Source organism: Gymnogyps californianus, chromosome 25 (assembly GCF_018139145.2).
Source record: "Gymnogyps californianus isolate 813 chromosome 25, ASM1813914v2, whole genome shotgun sequence".
NCBI lineage: Eukaryota > Metazoa > Chordata > Aves > Accipitriformes > Cathartidae > Gymnogyps > Gymnogyps californianus.
In genome coordinates, this window is record NC_059495.1 from 7,924,886 (window position 1) to 7,939,256 (window position 14,371).

The window sequence follows — 14,371 nt, forward strand, 5'->3', positions numbered from 1 at the left end:
GTAAAAATTCTTCTAATAACAGTATGGAAGCATCTCTGCCGGCCCAGCCTTGCTAATAAATACGTTCTGACGTATTTTTCCCTTGCAAAAAAAAGTTCGGTGAGCGGTGGGATGGGAAACACCGGGCACGCGGCACCGGCAAAGGCGCCTTCAGCGGGGAGGGAAGCAGAGGTCTCAGCCCTGGCACCCCCAAAAGTCCCATTTTTGGGGTGTGAAAATAAAACCGCGCTTGAAAGGGGGTCGGGGCAACGTTCGCAGGGCGTGGAGAGGCGATCTGGGCGGCGACCCCCGTTGTAGCGATCAAACTGGGGCTCGCAGAGCCCCGTCTTCTCCCCAGCTCATCCCAGGCTGGGTTTAACGAAGGAAAGAAACGATGTCCTCGGCCTCTCTGAAATGGAGCCGCATTGCCGGTCCCACGGTCTCATGCGACGAGGCTCCGGGAAGGACGAGTTACATAAAAAACACAAGTCGGAGGAGAAAAAAAAAAAAAAACAAAAAACCCGAGACGCCGGGGAAGAGACTGGAGGCTATAAAAAGCGGCTGGGAGGAGGGAAGGGAGGAGAGCCCACGAGACGCTGCCGAGGAGCCGCATGCGACTCCCGCCTTACGTAAAGCATCGTCCCACGGCGGCAGCGACGTGCCAAGGGCGTCGAAGAGGGGTTGGGGGGGTGCAAAGGGTGTCAAAGAGGGGCTGGGGGGGATGCCAAGGGCATCGAAGAGGGGCTGGGGGGGGCAAAGGGCATCGAAGAGGGGCTCTGTGAGCGCAAAGGGCATCGAAGTGGGGCTTGGGGGGTGCAAAGGACCCCGAAGCGGGGCTGGGGCGATGCCAAGGACATCAAAGCTGGGCTAAGGGGGATGCCAAAGGGATGGAAGCGGGACTGGGAGGGTGCCAAGGGCCCTGAAGCAGGGCTCAGGGTGGTGCCAAAGGCATCGAAGCGGGTCTGGGGGGGGGGGTACCAAGGGCATCAAAGCGGGGTTTAGGGGATGCCAAGGGCCCCGAAGTGGGCCTCTGGGTGTGCAAAGGGCATCGAAGCGAGGCTCAGGGGGGTGAGAAGGGTGTCAAAATGGGGCTGGGGGGCACAAAGGGCAGTGAAGCGGGGCTCTGGGGGTGCAAAGGGCGTCAAAGAGGGGCTGGGGGGGGATGCCAAGGGCATCATGGTGGGTCTCAGGGGGATGCCAAGGGCATCAAGGCGGGGCTTTGATGGTGCCGAAGGCCCCGAAGCGGGGCTCGGGGGGGTCTCGCCCCCGGGGCCGGGCTGCAGAGGGTGCCCGCGGGGCTGGGGGTGCGGAGCCAGCCCCCCCCCCCCAGCCCTTTACCTGCCGCCACCGGAGCCAGCGCCAGCAGCACCCACGCCGCCATCCTGGGGGGGGGCGAGAACGGGGCGTGAGGTCACCGGTACCCCCGGCCCCGCCAGGCCCCGCCCCCGCCCCCAGCCTCCGCCCCGTGTGGGCGTGGCCAGCACCTGGAGGCGTGGCCTGGGCACGCGCCGCCGGAGGAGGGGGGGGGGGGGGAGGCGGTTGCCAAGCGACAGCGTCCTCACCACAGCCAGAGGCGCCGGCGCGGCCTGGCCGGGTGGGAGAGGAGGGTCCGAAGGAAAGGGCCGGGGCTGGGGGCGCGGGGCCGAGGGAAGGGGGTGCGGGGGACCGGGGAGTGCGGGGGAACCGGGGGGGGGAAACCGGGGGAACCGGGGGGAACCGGGGGTCCGGGACCCCCTGCGACCGCTCACCCCGCCGTGCCCGGGCAGCCACCGCGCACGCGCACTTAGAGGCGGCCGTGCGCAGGCGCGGCGGGCGGGGAGGGGAGCGCCCCCTAGCGGCCGCGCTGCCCACCAACCCGACCCATCTCTTGGGCCGCGGGTTCGAGTCCCGGCGCTGCCCGGTTGGGACGGCGCGGCGGGGGGGGTTGCGGGTCGTGGCTAATCCCGGCTGTGCCGCTGCAGGGGTCCCGGGAGAGGCGGCCATGTCCAGCCCTTCCTCCAGCACCACCCTGCGCCTTCCCGCCGGCTTCCGAAACCTGCTGGAGGGGCTGGCGCTGGAGGTGCTGCGGGCGCAGCCCATGGACGTGGTGGCCTTCGCTGCTCAGCATTTCCAAACGCTGCTGGAGCAGAGGGAGGGTGAGTGGCCCGGCCCGCCAGCACCCATCCCTGCACCTCCATCCCCTGCAATGCATGCTGCGTTGCCTGCCCATCCTGCATGGCATCACGCCTTCCCCGTGTGCCCATCACCCAGGGCGTCAGGCCTGCCCCATGTGCCCATCGCCCAGGGCGTCATGCCTTCCCCGTCTGCCCATCACCCAGGGGATCAGGCCTTCCCCGTGTGCCCATCACCCAGGGCATCAGGCCTGCCCCATGTGCCCATCGCCCAGGGTGCCAGGCCTTCCCTGTATGTCCATCACCCAGGGCGTCAGGCCTTCCCCATATGTCCATCACCCAGGGCATCAGGCCTGCCCCATGTGCCCATCACCCAGGGCGTCATGCCTTCCCCATATGTCCATCGCCCAGGGTGTCAGGCCTGCCCCATGTGCCCATCACCCAGGGCGTCATGCCTTCCCCGTCTGCCCATCACCCAGGGGATCAGGCCTTCCCCGTGTGCCCATCACCCAGGGCATCAGGCCTGCCCCATGTGCCCATCGCCCAGGGTGTCAGGCCTGCCCCATGTGCCCATCACCCAGGGCGTCACGCCTTCCCCGTGTGCCCATCGCCCAGGGTGTCAGGCCTTCCCCGTATGTCCATCACCCAGGGCATCAGGCCTGCTCCATGTGCCCATCACCCAGGGCATCACGCCTTCCCTGTGTGCCCATCGCCCAGGGGATCAGGCCTTCCCCGTGTGCCCATCACCCAGGGCGTCAGGCCTTCCCCGTCTGCCCATCACCCAGGGTGTCAGGCCTTCCCGTCTGCCCATCCCCAGGGTGTCAGGCCTGCCCTGTGTGCCATCACCAGGGTGTCAGGCCTTCCCCGTCTGCCCATCGCCCATGGTGTCGTGCCTGCCCTGTGTGCCCGTCGCTCAGGGCACCCCGCCTGCCCCTTGTGCCCATCCTAGGGGACTTCGCGCCCTCCCAACATGCCCATCCTTCGTGCCGTCAGCCCTGGCCCCCCGTGCCCATCCCTGGGGCGTCAGGCCTGCCCTGCCTGCCCTTTCCACGTGGCGTCAAGCCTCCTCCTTCCCCAGACAGCTCAACCGACCCGGCGGCGTGGGGAGCCCGGCTGGAGGACGAGGTTCTCACCCAGCCCCCTTCCCAGGTAGGCTGCCCTCCCTGCCTGCCCCCCCCGGAGAATTTGGGGTGCCCGGGGCGAAGGGCTGGGACCCAGCACCCACCCTGGCCCCGCTGCCCTTGTCCCGCCCCACCTAAATTTTAGGTTTTCCTGCTTTTCCTCCAGGAACCAGAGGAGGACAAGGAGAAAGAGGAGGAGGAGAAGGCAGGGGAGCAGGCAGGCAGCGTTGAATCCACGGACGCGGTAAGGGACACAGCGCCCGCACCCAAAACGGGGCTATTTGAGCCCAAAACAGCATCAAGAGTAGCTGACAGCACCGACACACCGTGATTCCTCCCCAAAATCCTCCCCGTGAGGCAGCAGAGAGGAGGAAACCCACGGGCAAAGGGGATCGCGCCCCCGTAACCTTCTTTAAAAGGGACGCCTCCCCGGGGACCCGACCCAAGCGCTCGCCCCAAATCCCCCATTTGGCAACAGCCGAACCCAAAACGAGGTGCCACGACTCAAAAAAAAAACCAAAACCCAACAAACCCAAAAAAACCCCCCCCTTAATTTCCCCGCCAGGCTCCTGCCCTTCTCTCGGGGGGGTGGGCGATGATCTCCCGGCCCACCCCCGCGGCGCTTTTTTAATGAGAATTTTTATTAATGAGGTCCCCGCCGTTATTAGCGACTCTCACCTGAGATTTCTCCCCCTAAAAAAAAACCCCGGGTTTAGGAGCTGGCCTGAGCTCGAGATGATATTTTAAGGCTCTATATTTAGGCCCCTGCGTCCCTGGAGGATGTCATAAATTTAATAGCGTCCCCGCGTGAAGGAGGGAGATGTGACCTTGCTCCTCTTCTACCTCCCCCCCCCCCCCCAAAAGCTGAGATGCCTCCATGGCTTTTTGGGGAGCACAGGAGGGGCGGGGGGGGGGGCCCTCATCCCATTCCAACCCGGTGAAATTCAGGTTTTCCCATCCGGAGTGGTTTGAAAAATCCCAACCGGCGCTGGGAGAAGAAAAAAAAAAAAATAGGAGGCGATGGGGTTTGCGTCGAAACGGGCTGCTCTTTTTGGGGGGGACTGAATCCGCCCTCCCACCCCCCCCATGCTCACCCCGCTTTCGCCCCCCTCTTCCTGTTTTTCCCCCCGGGATGAGGCGGTGGAGTCGGGGAGGGGGGGGGGAAGCCGGCCATATGCCGGCGTGCGACGCTCGCCCACGGCACGGGGCACGGCGGCGGCTCCCCCCTCGGGGAAAAAAAAAAACAAACCAGGAAGGAGGGATGGGGGAAAAAAAAGCTGGCGGGGACCCCGCGCCGGGGGCCGATGCCAACCGGCTATGTCTTGACCCCCCCCTCTTTCCCAATCCAGCACCGCCTCGCCGGCTGCCGGCTCCCGCTTCGGCAGCCGGCAACTGCTGCCTGCCCAGGGCATCTTTCCAGCATCCAATTCCCACCACACCCCCCCCCCATTTTTTTTTTTTTTTAAGGATATTTTAACACCTCGGCGCCACCATCTCGAACCACGACGGCGGGATATCGCCGGCGGGTTTTGCCACCCCGTGGTGCCCGTTCTCCTCTTCCCAAAACGCGAGTTCTTTTATCGGGATTGGGATTTAGGAAATGCTGGAGCGCCCGGAAAAGCAGCGCCCCAATATTCCTTCACCCCCGCCCCGCTTTGCGCCCCGGGGTGAGTTGTTTTCTTGGATGAAGGGACCCGGAGAGGAAAAACGCAGAGCCTGGAACGGGCTCAAAACCCGCCGTTAATGATTAGAAATGTTCTGGCATTTCGCGTCCCTCCTCCGCAGCCGCAGCCTGCGGGAGACGCCGGCGCTCGGCGGCTCTGCCAGGACCGGGGGGCTGCGGCCGGAGAGGATTTTGGGGACAGGGGGAACTGGCAAAAACGGGGTGCCGTCCACTCTTGCGTTGAAAGCGCTCCCAAACCCCCTGGTTTTGTGCATTTGGGGGGATTTACTGGTACCAGGATGATCCTCCCGGCATTTTGCATCCTAGTTTTGGGGCTAATTTTCCCAGATCCGTGATGCACGAGTCACCCCGAAAACCCTTTCCGTTTGGCTCCCCCCAAAACACCCCGTCTTCCCTCGCCGGACCAGGCAGCAATGGATCTGGAGGGCCTAAAAAAAAAGGGAAAGGGATCCTTTTCCTGTCTAAAAATCCCAGCGGAGCGGCCCAGGCTTTCCCTGGAAGCTGGAGTGGGGTTTTCTGGAGCAGAGCTATTTTCCCCCGGCCCCGCCGCGCTGGTGGGAAGAGGTGGCGGTGGAAAAGCGGCTCCGGCGGGGAAAGCCGGGTGCCGACGGCTGGCGGGTGAATCGAGGGATGCTCAGGGAGCACCCATCTCCCCAGGGTGCGGGGTTTGGGTGCCTGGGTGCTGCTGGGGAGGGGGGGATGGTTGACCCCCCCCCCCATCAGCCAGTGAAGCATGGGTGAAGCGGTGGAGGTGGGTAGCGGGGGTGGGCTGCACCCTCCTTGTGCCTGGGGTGGGGTGGGATGGGGAGCAGGGTGGGCTGGGTGCCCTGGGGAGCTGGGGGTGTCGGGGGGCAGGGGATGCCACCGCCTGCACCCCGGCTGGAGTGGCCTCGGGGACCGAGAGGGAGACGGGGATGGGAACGGGGATGGTGACAGGGACGGGAACGGGGATGGTGACAGGGACAGGGCTGATGATAGGGACAGGGATGAGGATGATGATGGGGACGGGGACAGGGATGGGGACAAAGATGATGATGGGCTTGAGGCTGGGGATGGCATTGGCGTTGGGGACAGGGATGGGGACAGAGGTGACGGGGCTGAAGTTGGGGATGGGGACAGGGAAGGGGGTGATGATGGGGATGGGGACGAGGACGATGGTGGGGATGGAGCGGGATGGCGGCAGCAGTGGGGACAGTGCCAGTGCCAGGAACGGGGACGGCTATGTCAATGAGACGGGGACGCTAACGGTGACGGTGATGATGATGATGCCGGTGATGGCAAAGAGAAGGTCGGTGCCACCAGGCCCCCAAGCAAGGCATACCCCCGTAAGCAAGCCCGGCCGGGGAAAGCCGTCGAGGCCCGACTGCGCTGGTGGGCCGAGGGGTGCCGGTGCCCGGCTGGGGGGACCACGCCGTGTTTTGGGGGCCGGCCGGAGCCGGCATCGGCGTGCGGAGCCCACGGGCGACTTATGCGGTTGCTTAGCAACTCCCAAACCCGGATTAGAGGCGAGCGAGGCGGGCGACGCAGGGGGCTGCGGGCTGCAGCCCCCCGCATTGCCCTGGGGGTCCCTCTTCTTTCTTGGGGTCCCCCCCGTCTCACCCCGCCAACCTCGGCACCTCGACGTGGTCCGAGGGCGAAAGCGGGGTCCACAGATAGCACCGAGGGCTGGAAAAATGGCTGGGTTTGCAGGTCTGGCTGGAAAACACCCCAAACTTGGGGGGGTCCCATGCTCCTGCGAGCCAGGGAAGGGACCCCAAACCGCAAAAGGGGAGCACCCTCCTCCGCGCGGAGCCCACGTTTGGGCACGTCACCCCCCGGGCTTCAGCGGATGCTCGGTGGGACGCCGTGTCCCGCCGTGCCCACCCTTCCTCGCCGTCCTCCTCCTCGCCGTCCTCCTCCTCGCCGTCCTCATCCTCGCCATCCTCATCCTCACCCTCCTTCGGGACCAAGCCCTAAGTAGGTCGGGAAGGTTTTGCCCCCCCCCGTGCAAACAAACGTGCAAAACCCACCTCCAGCATCGCCGCGGGCCAAACACCCCCCTAAAAAAATAACCCATCGCCCCTGTTTGCTGCGGCTTCGTCCCCCTCTGTCCCCCCTCCCCCAAAAAACCCCCAAAAATCGCTGCAAATTTCGGCACGGCCCTATTAAACCCGCCACGCCGAGGGCGAAACCCGAAAGCGCCGTTAAATATTTGATCCCGTCCTCCGCGTGTGATTTTTATATCGCACGAAACTCCGACGCGAGCTGCCGGCTCCTTTAAGCGTTCGGAGGGAGTTGGAGGCTGTGAAATAAAATTGGAGGAGGTTAAAAAAAAAAAAAAGAGGAGAAAGGAGGGGGGGGGGGAAGAAGAAACACCACCCCCCCCCCCACACACACACCCCCCCCTCCCCTCCTAAAAGCCTGGCAGGGGTGTAGGGCTGATAGGCTCGCCCGGAGGAAAGCGCATTACGTAGGCAAGCGGCTCCGCTCAACTTGCCACCTTGCGCCGGGAGAGCTGCCGGGGAAGCGAGATCCTGCCGGAGCCCCTCGCCCGTCGCTGACCACCCACCCGTCCTCCGCCATGGACTGCTGCAACGTAGGTGGCCCCCCCCGCCTCCCCCCCTTGGCCTTTTCCCCCAGCATCTCGCTTTTCCGCATTTAATTTATTATTATTATTGTTATTATTATTATTATTATTATTATTGCCTCCCCCCCATCCCATCCCCGGAGCGGGGTTTGGGGGCGGCGGAAGGGATTTGGGGTGGTGATGGAGATGGGGTTGGGGGGTATTTGCAGAGGGGGTGATTTGCGATGGGTGCTGCACCCAAGAGCTCAAAAGACTCCGTGTTCCCCCCCACCCCCCCCACCCAGCGCTGCTGCAACCCCCCCAGGCCCATATCTGCCCCCCCCCAAACACCCACCCCCCCAATTTCACACCAGTTCGGGATCCGTCCCGCCGGAGCTGGCACCCACTCCGCACCACCGCCAGCGTCCTGCATCCCGGTCAGGAATATCCCATCTCCATCCCGTCCCCAAATCCAGCAGCCAGAGAGGGGGTTCTGCTTTTCTTCCCCCCCCCAAATTACTCTCCAGGTGGGATTGGGGGTTGTTTATGGATAAAGGGATAAATTGGGGTGAGCAGGGGGCTGCACCCCTCCGTCCTCACCTGCGGGCGAGCACCCCTCGCCGCCCGGCCGCCGGCCAGCTCGGGGAGCTGATCCGGCTGAAAACCACATCCTTTTTCCCCCTTTCTCCCTTTTTTCCCCCTTTTTTTCCCCTTCCCCCCCCCTTTTCCCCCTTTTTTCCCCTTTTCCTCCTTTTTTTCCCTTTTCCCCCCTTTTTTCTCCTTTTTTTTCCCTTTTTCCCCCTCTTTCCCCCTCCTGCTCAGCCGGCAGAATGGAGAAAAGCGCCCATCCGCCCTCCTGGGCACCTCCAGAGAGGCAAAGCCCACCCTGGATATAGGATTTATCCCCCTGGATATAGGATTTCTTCCCTGAATACAGGATTTCCCCCCCCCATGTATAGGATTTCTCCCTCTGAATATAGGATTTCTCCCCTGCATATAGGATTTCTCCCCTGGATGTAGGTTTCCCCTCCTGGATATAGGATTTCTCCCCTGGATATAGGTTTTCACCCCTGCAGATAGGATTTCTCCCCCTGGATATAGGATTTCTCCCCTGGATATAGGTTTTATCCCTCTGCATATAGGATTTCTCCACCTGGATATAAGATTTCTCCCCTGGATATAGGTTTTCACCCCCTGCATATAGGATTTCTCCCCCTGGATATAGGATTTCTCCCGTGGATATAGGTTTTCACCCCCTGCATATAGGATTTCTCCCCCTGGATATAGGATTTCTCCCGTGGATATAGGTTTTCACCCCCTGCATATAGGATTTCTCCCCCTGCATATAGGATTTCTCCCCCTGGATATAGGATTTCTCCCCTGCATATAGGTTTTCATCCCCTGGATATAGGATTTCTCCCCCGGATATAGGATATGCCCCCCCCATATATAGGTTTTCTCCCCTCAATATAGGTTTTCTCCCCTGTATATACATTTCCCTCACCTGTATATAGGATTTCTCTCCTAGATACAGGATTTCCTCCCCTGAATATAGGATTTCTCCCCTGGCTATAGGATTTCTCCCCTGGCTATAGGATTTCCTCCCCCTGGATATAGAATTTCTCCCCTGGCTATAGGATTTCTCTCCTGGCTATAGGATTTCCTCCCCTGCCTATAGGATTTCTCCCCTGGCTATAGGATTTCCAGCCCTGGCTGTTAACATTTCCAGCCCGGACATATCATTTCCACCTCGGACCCGTCACTTAAGCCGCCGCCGCTCTTTTGCTCCCCTCACCTTTCGCGACGGTAAAACAACCCAAGCAACTTTGCAGCGCCGGGGCACGCTCCGAGGGGAAGCGCATCCCCCCCCCGCTCCCCAAAATCCGCATTTTCCAAATACATCCTCCCCCCCCCCCCCCCCCCAAAAAAAAACCTCCTTTAAGTCCTTTAAAGCACACCCGGGGTGATGCAAAGGATGCACCCCCACCGCTGCCGACACCGGAGCATCCAACGCCGGCTCGCTCCCATCTCATTTGTTTTTCCCATGTTTTTTTTTCCGCCCCCCCCTTTGACCTCGGAGTCAGGTCCAGCTGCTCCGGCGGGATGCGGCAGGAGGGGAGTGGGCTGCAGTGATTTATCCTTGAAGGGGGGGGCCTCCCCGCCTCCCTCCGGCATCGCTCCCTTCCCAAATTTCCCGGTGTTTTCGGCCGAAGCCCTGAGGAGGGATGCAGGAGGATGCAACAGGCGGCGAGGGAAGGGGAAACGGAGGCACGGCCAGCTCGGCTTGCGCGGCGTGACCCCCTGTGCCGAAAATCCCACCACCACCACCCCCCCGCTTCCCAAAACCCACCCTCTGCTCCCATGGGTGCTCCTCTCCCTGTATCGCAATCCTCAGGGAAGCAGGATCCGGCCCCAGCGGGGCTGGCTGGGGTTCGGCTTCTTGAAGCCGGGTGGTCCGGGGGGGGCGGATTTAGGGATGAGCAGGGGGTGAAGTGTCTTTGGTTGCAAATCCCCTGAGACACCTGCACGGGACCCTGGTTTTTAGCAAAGAACCCTAATTTTTAGCAAAGGACCCTAATTCTTAGCAAAGGACCCTCATTTTTTAGCAAAGGACCCTCATTTTTAGCAAAGGACCCTCATTTTTTAGCAAAGAACCCTAATTTTTTAGCAAAGGACCCTCATTTTTAGCAAAGGACCCTCATTTTTTAGCAAAGGATCCTCATTTTTTTAGCGAAGAACACTAATTTTTAGCAAAAAGAACCTTAATTTTTAGCAAAGGACCATCATTTTTTAGCAAAGGACCCTAATTTTTAGCAAAGAACCCTAATTTTTAGCAAAGGACCCTCATTTTCAGCAAAAAGAACCCTCATTTTTAGTAAAGAACCCTCATTTTTAGCAAAGGACCCTCATTTTCAGCAAAAAGAACCCTCATTTTTAGTAAAGAACCCTCATTTTTAGGAAAGGACCCTCATTTTTTAGCAAAGAACCCTAATTTTTAGCAAAGGACCCTAATTTTTAGCAAAGGACCCTCATTTTTTAGCAAGAGACCCTCGTTTTTAGCAAAGGACCCTCATTTTTTAGCAAAGAACCCTAATTTTTAGCAAAGGACCCTAATTTTTAGCAAAGAACCCTGATTTTCAGCAAAAAGAACTTTAATTTTTAGCAAAGGACCCTCATTTTTAGCAAAGAACCCTAATTTTTAGCAAAGGACCCTCATTTTTTAGCAAGAGACCCTCATTTTTAGCAAAGGACCCTCATTTTTTAGCAAAGAACCCTAATTTTTAGTGAAAAGCCCTAATTTTCAGCAAAAAGGACCCTCATTTTTTAGCAAGAGACCCTCATTTTTAGCAAAGGACCCTCATTTTTAGCACAGGGGCTGGTTTAGGACCTTCTTTAATGGATTAAATTGGGGGGGAGCTGCCCTTTTTGGGGTGCCACCGGCCGTAACCCTCGCGTTGCCGCCGGCAGGAGGGAGCCTGCACGAAGCTGGACGAGGACATCCTGGACATCCCCTTGGACGATCCCGACGCCAACGCGGCGGCCGCCAAGATCCAGGCTAGTTTCCGCGGCCATATGACCCGCAAGAAGATCAAAGGGGGGGAGATCGACCGGAAAACCAAGGACGCCGAGTGCGCCAACAGCAGCCGCGGCGGCGACCTCCGCAACGGCGACTAGGTACGCCCCAAATCTCCCTTATCGCCCTCTCCTCACCCCAAAATCGGGTCGTTTTTTACAAGGCTGCTGCTCCGAGCATCCTTCCCCGCGCCGATTTGGGATGGAGAAGGGGTTTGTTTTTTTTTGTCTTCCCAGGAGGTGAAAGCATGCAGGCAGGCAGCAGGCAGGCAGGCAGGCAGGCAGCCCCTGCCTGCCCTAATTTTGGGAGCGCGCCGTAGTAGTTAGCATGGGAAGGCGAAGCCCTAGATTTGAATTGAATTTCTCCCTTAGCAACACCACCCCGAACGCCTCGCCTCAGCACACGCTATTTTTAAAAGCCTGTGTCACAGTCTCCTGGCAGGAAAAGGTAAATTTAAAAAGCGCCCACGGCGCCGAGGCCGCGTGGCATCGGGGCGCCGGGGCCGGGCGGTTGTGCCGTGGCCCGTGCCGTGCCGGCGTGGTGAGCGGGGAATGACCCCGGCCTTACGGGGAAGGCTGGTTTGAGGGTTAGCGGCGGGGAGGTCTCGCCGCCGGCGCGGCCACGTGCGTGTGGCGGGGCTGGCGGGGCTGGAACTGGGGTGGAACTGGGATGCGGTGGGGATGCAGTGGGGATTTAGCGAAGTGGGGCCGAATGGAGGATGCAGCGGGGATTCAGTGGGGATGCGGTGGGAACAAACTGAGGATGCAGTGGGGATTCAGTGGGAAGGAACTGAGGATGCAGTGGGGATTCAGTGGGGATGCAGTGGGAACGAACTGAGGATGCAGTGGGGATTCAGTGGGGATGCAGTGGGAACGAACTGAGGATGCAGTGGGGATTCAGTGGGAAGGAACTGAGGATGCAGTGGGGATTCAGTGGGGATGCAGTGGGAACGAACTGAGGATGCAGTGGGGATTCAGTGGGGATGCAGTGGGAACGAACTGAGGATGCAGTGCGGATGCAGTGAGGATGCAGTGGGGATTCAGTAGGGATGCAGTGGGAACGAACTGCGGATGCAGTGCAGATGCAGTGGGGATTCAGTGGGGATACAAAGGGGATGAACCGAGGATGCAGTGGGGATGCAGTGAGGATGCAGTGGGAAGGAACTGAGGATGCAGTGCAGATGCAGTGGGGATTCAGTGGGAATACAAAGGGGATGAACTGAGGATGCAGTGGGAATGAACTGAGGATGCAGTGTGGATGCAGTGAGGATGCAGTGGGGATTCAGTGGGAATGAACTGAGGATGCAGTGGGGATGCAGTGGGAATGAACTGAGGATGCAGTGTGGATGCAGTGAGGATGCAGTGGGAAGGAACTGAGGATGCAGCGTGGATGCAGTGAGGACGCAGTGGGGATTCAGTGGGGATGCAGTGGGAAGGAACTGAGGATGCAGGAGGGATGCAATGGGGACGCAGTGAGGATGCAGTGGGAAGGAACTGAGGATTCAGTGGGGATACAGAGGGGGTGCGATGGGGATTCAGTGAAGATGCGGCGGGGATGAAGTGAGGATGAAGTCAGAATGCGGTGGGAAGGAACTGGGGATGCAGTGGGGATTCAGTGGGGATGTAGTGGAGACGCAGTGGGGCTGCAGTGAGGATTCAGCGGGGCTGCAATGGGGATTCAGCGGGGCTGCAGTGAGGATGCAATGGGGAGGCAATGGGGAAGGAGCTGCCAAGTGCCGGGGCTGGGAAGCTCGTTAGGGCCGTGAGGTTCGTTAGGGCTGCCTCGTTAGGTGGGCTGAGCGGGCTCGCATCCCGTGAGCTGGGTTCACCCCCCTCCCATCAGGGTGCTCTGCCCTGGGGGGCCCAGGCTGGGTGTCCCCACCCAGCACCCCCCTGGGCTCCTGGCTGCTGGGATGGGGCTGGGTGAGGGCAGGTTGCAGGCAGCAGTGGGAAGCAGGCAGGACAAGGGTGCAGGAGCAGGGCACAGGCAAGGTGCAGGCAGGTGGTGGGCGGGCTGCGAGTAGGGCATGGGCAGGGTGCAGGCAGGGTGTGGGCAGGACAGGGGAGGGGGAGGGCACGGAGAGGGTGCAAGCTGCAGGAGCAGGGCGTGGGCAGGGTGCAAAGAGGGCAGGGGCAGGGCCAGGGTGCAGGCAGGGTGTGGGCAGGGTGCAGGCAGGGAGGGGACAGGGCACGGAGAGGGTGCAGGATGCAGGAGCAGGGTACCGACAGGGTGTGGGCAGGGTGCAGGCAGGGTGCAGGCAGGGCGCAGGAGCAGGGTGCAGGCTGCAGGAGCAGGGCGCAGGCTGCAGCAGCAGGGCATGGACAGGGTGTGGGCAGAGTGCAGGCAGGATGTGGGCAGGGTGCTAGGAGCAGGGAGGGGACAAGGCACAGAGAGGGTGCAGGATGCAGGAGCAGGGCACTGACAGGATGTGGGCAGGGTGCAGGCAGGGTGCAGGCAGGGCGCAGGAGCAGGGTGCAGGCAGGGCACAGGTTGCAGCAGCAGGGTGCAGAGGCAGGGTGCAGGCAGGATGTGGGCAGGAGGGGACAGGGCACGGAGAGGGTGCAGGCTGCAGCAGCAGGGTGCAGGAGCAGGGCACGGACAGGGTGTGGGCAGACTGCGGGCAGGCTGCAGGTTGCAGCGGCAGGGCGCAGGCAGGGCGCAGGAGCAGGGCGCAGGCAGGGCACAGGTTGCAGCAGCAGGGTGCAGGCAGGGCGCAGGCAGGGAGGGGACAGGGCACGGAGAGGGTGCAGGCTGCAGCAGCAAGGTGCAGGAGCAGGGTGCAGGCAGGGTGTGGGCAGAGTGCAGGCAGGGGTGCCGGCAGGGAGGGGACAGGGCACAGAGAGGGTGCAGGATGCAGCGGCAGGGCGCAGACAGGGTGCGGGCAGGGTGTGGGCAGAGTGCAGGCAGGGGTGCCGGCAGGGAGGGGACAGGGCACAGAGAGGGTGCAGGTTGCAGCGGCAGGGCGCAGGCAGGGCACAGGCAGAGCTGAGGCCCAGGGCTGACTGCTCTCTCCTTGCTTGCAGGGGCCGCCAGGCGCTCCCCGGACCCCCCTCGCCGCCGAGCCCCCGCCGCCCGCCGAGGCCCAGGAGCCCCCGCTTCGCCCCGCCGCCCCCCGCATGCACCCCCCGGGGTCCCCCCGCAGCCGGGCCCTGCCCCCGCCCCCGGCTGCCCCCCCCAACCCCGGTCCCCCCCCGCCCCAATAAACATCCCGGCCAGAGGCCCCGCCTGTCCTTGACGCCTTTCGATGTCACCCGGCGGAGCGGTGAGGTCACAGCGGTGCGGAGGTGGGACGGTCACGGGGCGGGTGATGCCCAGCGGTGACGTCAGACGTGCGCGTGCGACGTCACCGGCAAGGCG

General features: G+C 61.6%; 1 protein-coding gene across 1 annotated transcript; it reads left to right on the forward strand.

The window, feature by feature from the left end:
- The first annotated feature begins 7,440 nt into the window (after positions 1-7,440).
- On the forward strand, positions 7,441-11,115 carry NRGN (neurogranin). Its single transcript, XM_050911063.1, has 2 exons — positions 7,441-7,470; positions 10,909-11,115. Exons 1-2 carry the CDS (start codon positions 7,456-7,458, stop codon positions 11,113-11,115), a joined length of 222 nt encoding a protein of 73 aa, XP_050767020.1. The 5' UTR covers positions 7,441-7,455.
- The last annotated feature ends 3,256 nt before the right edge of the window (positions 11,116-14,371 follow it).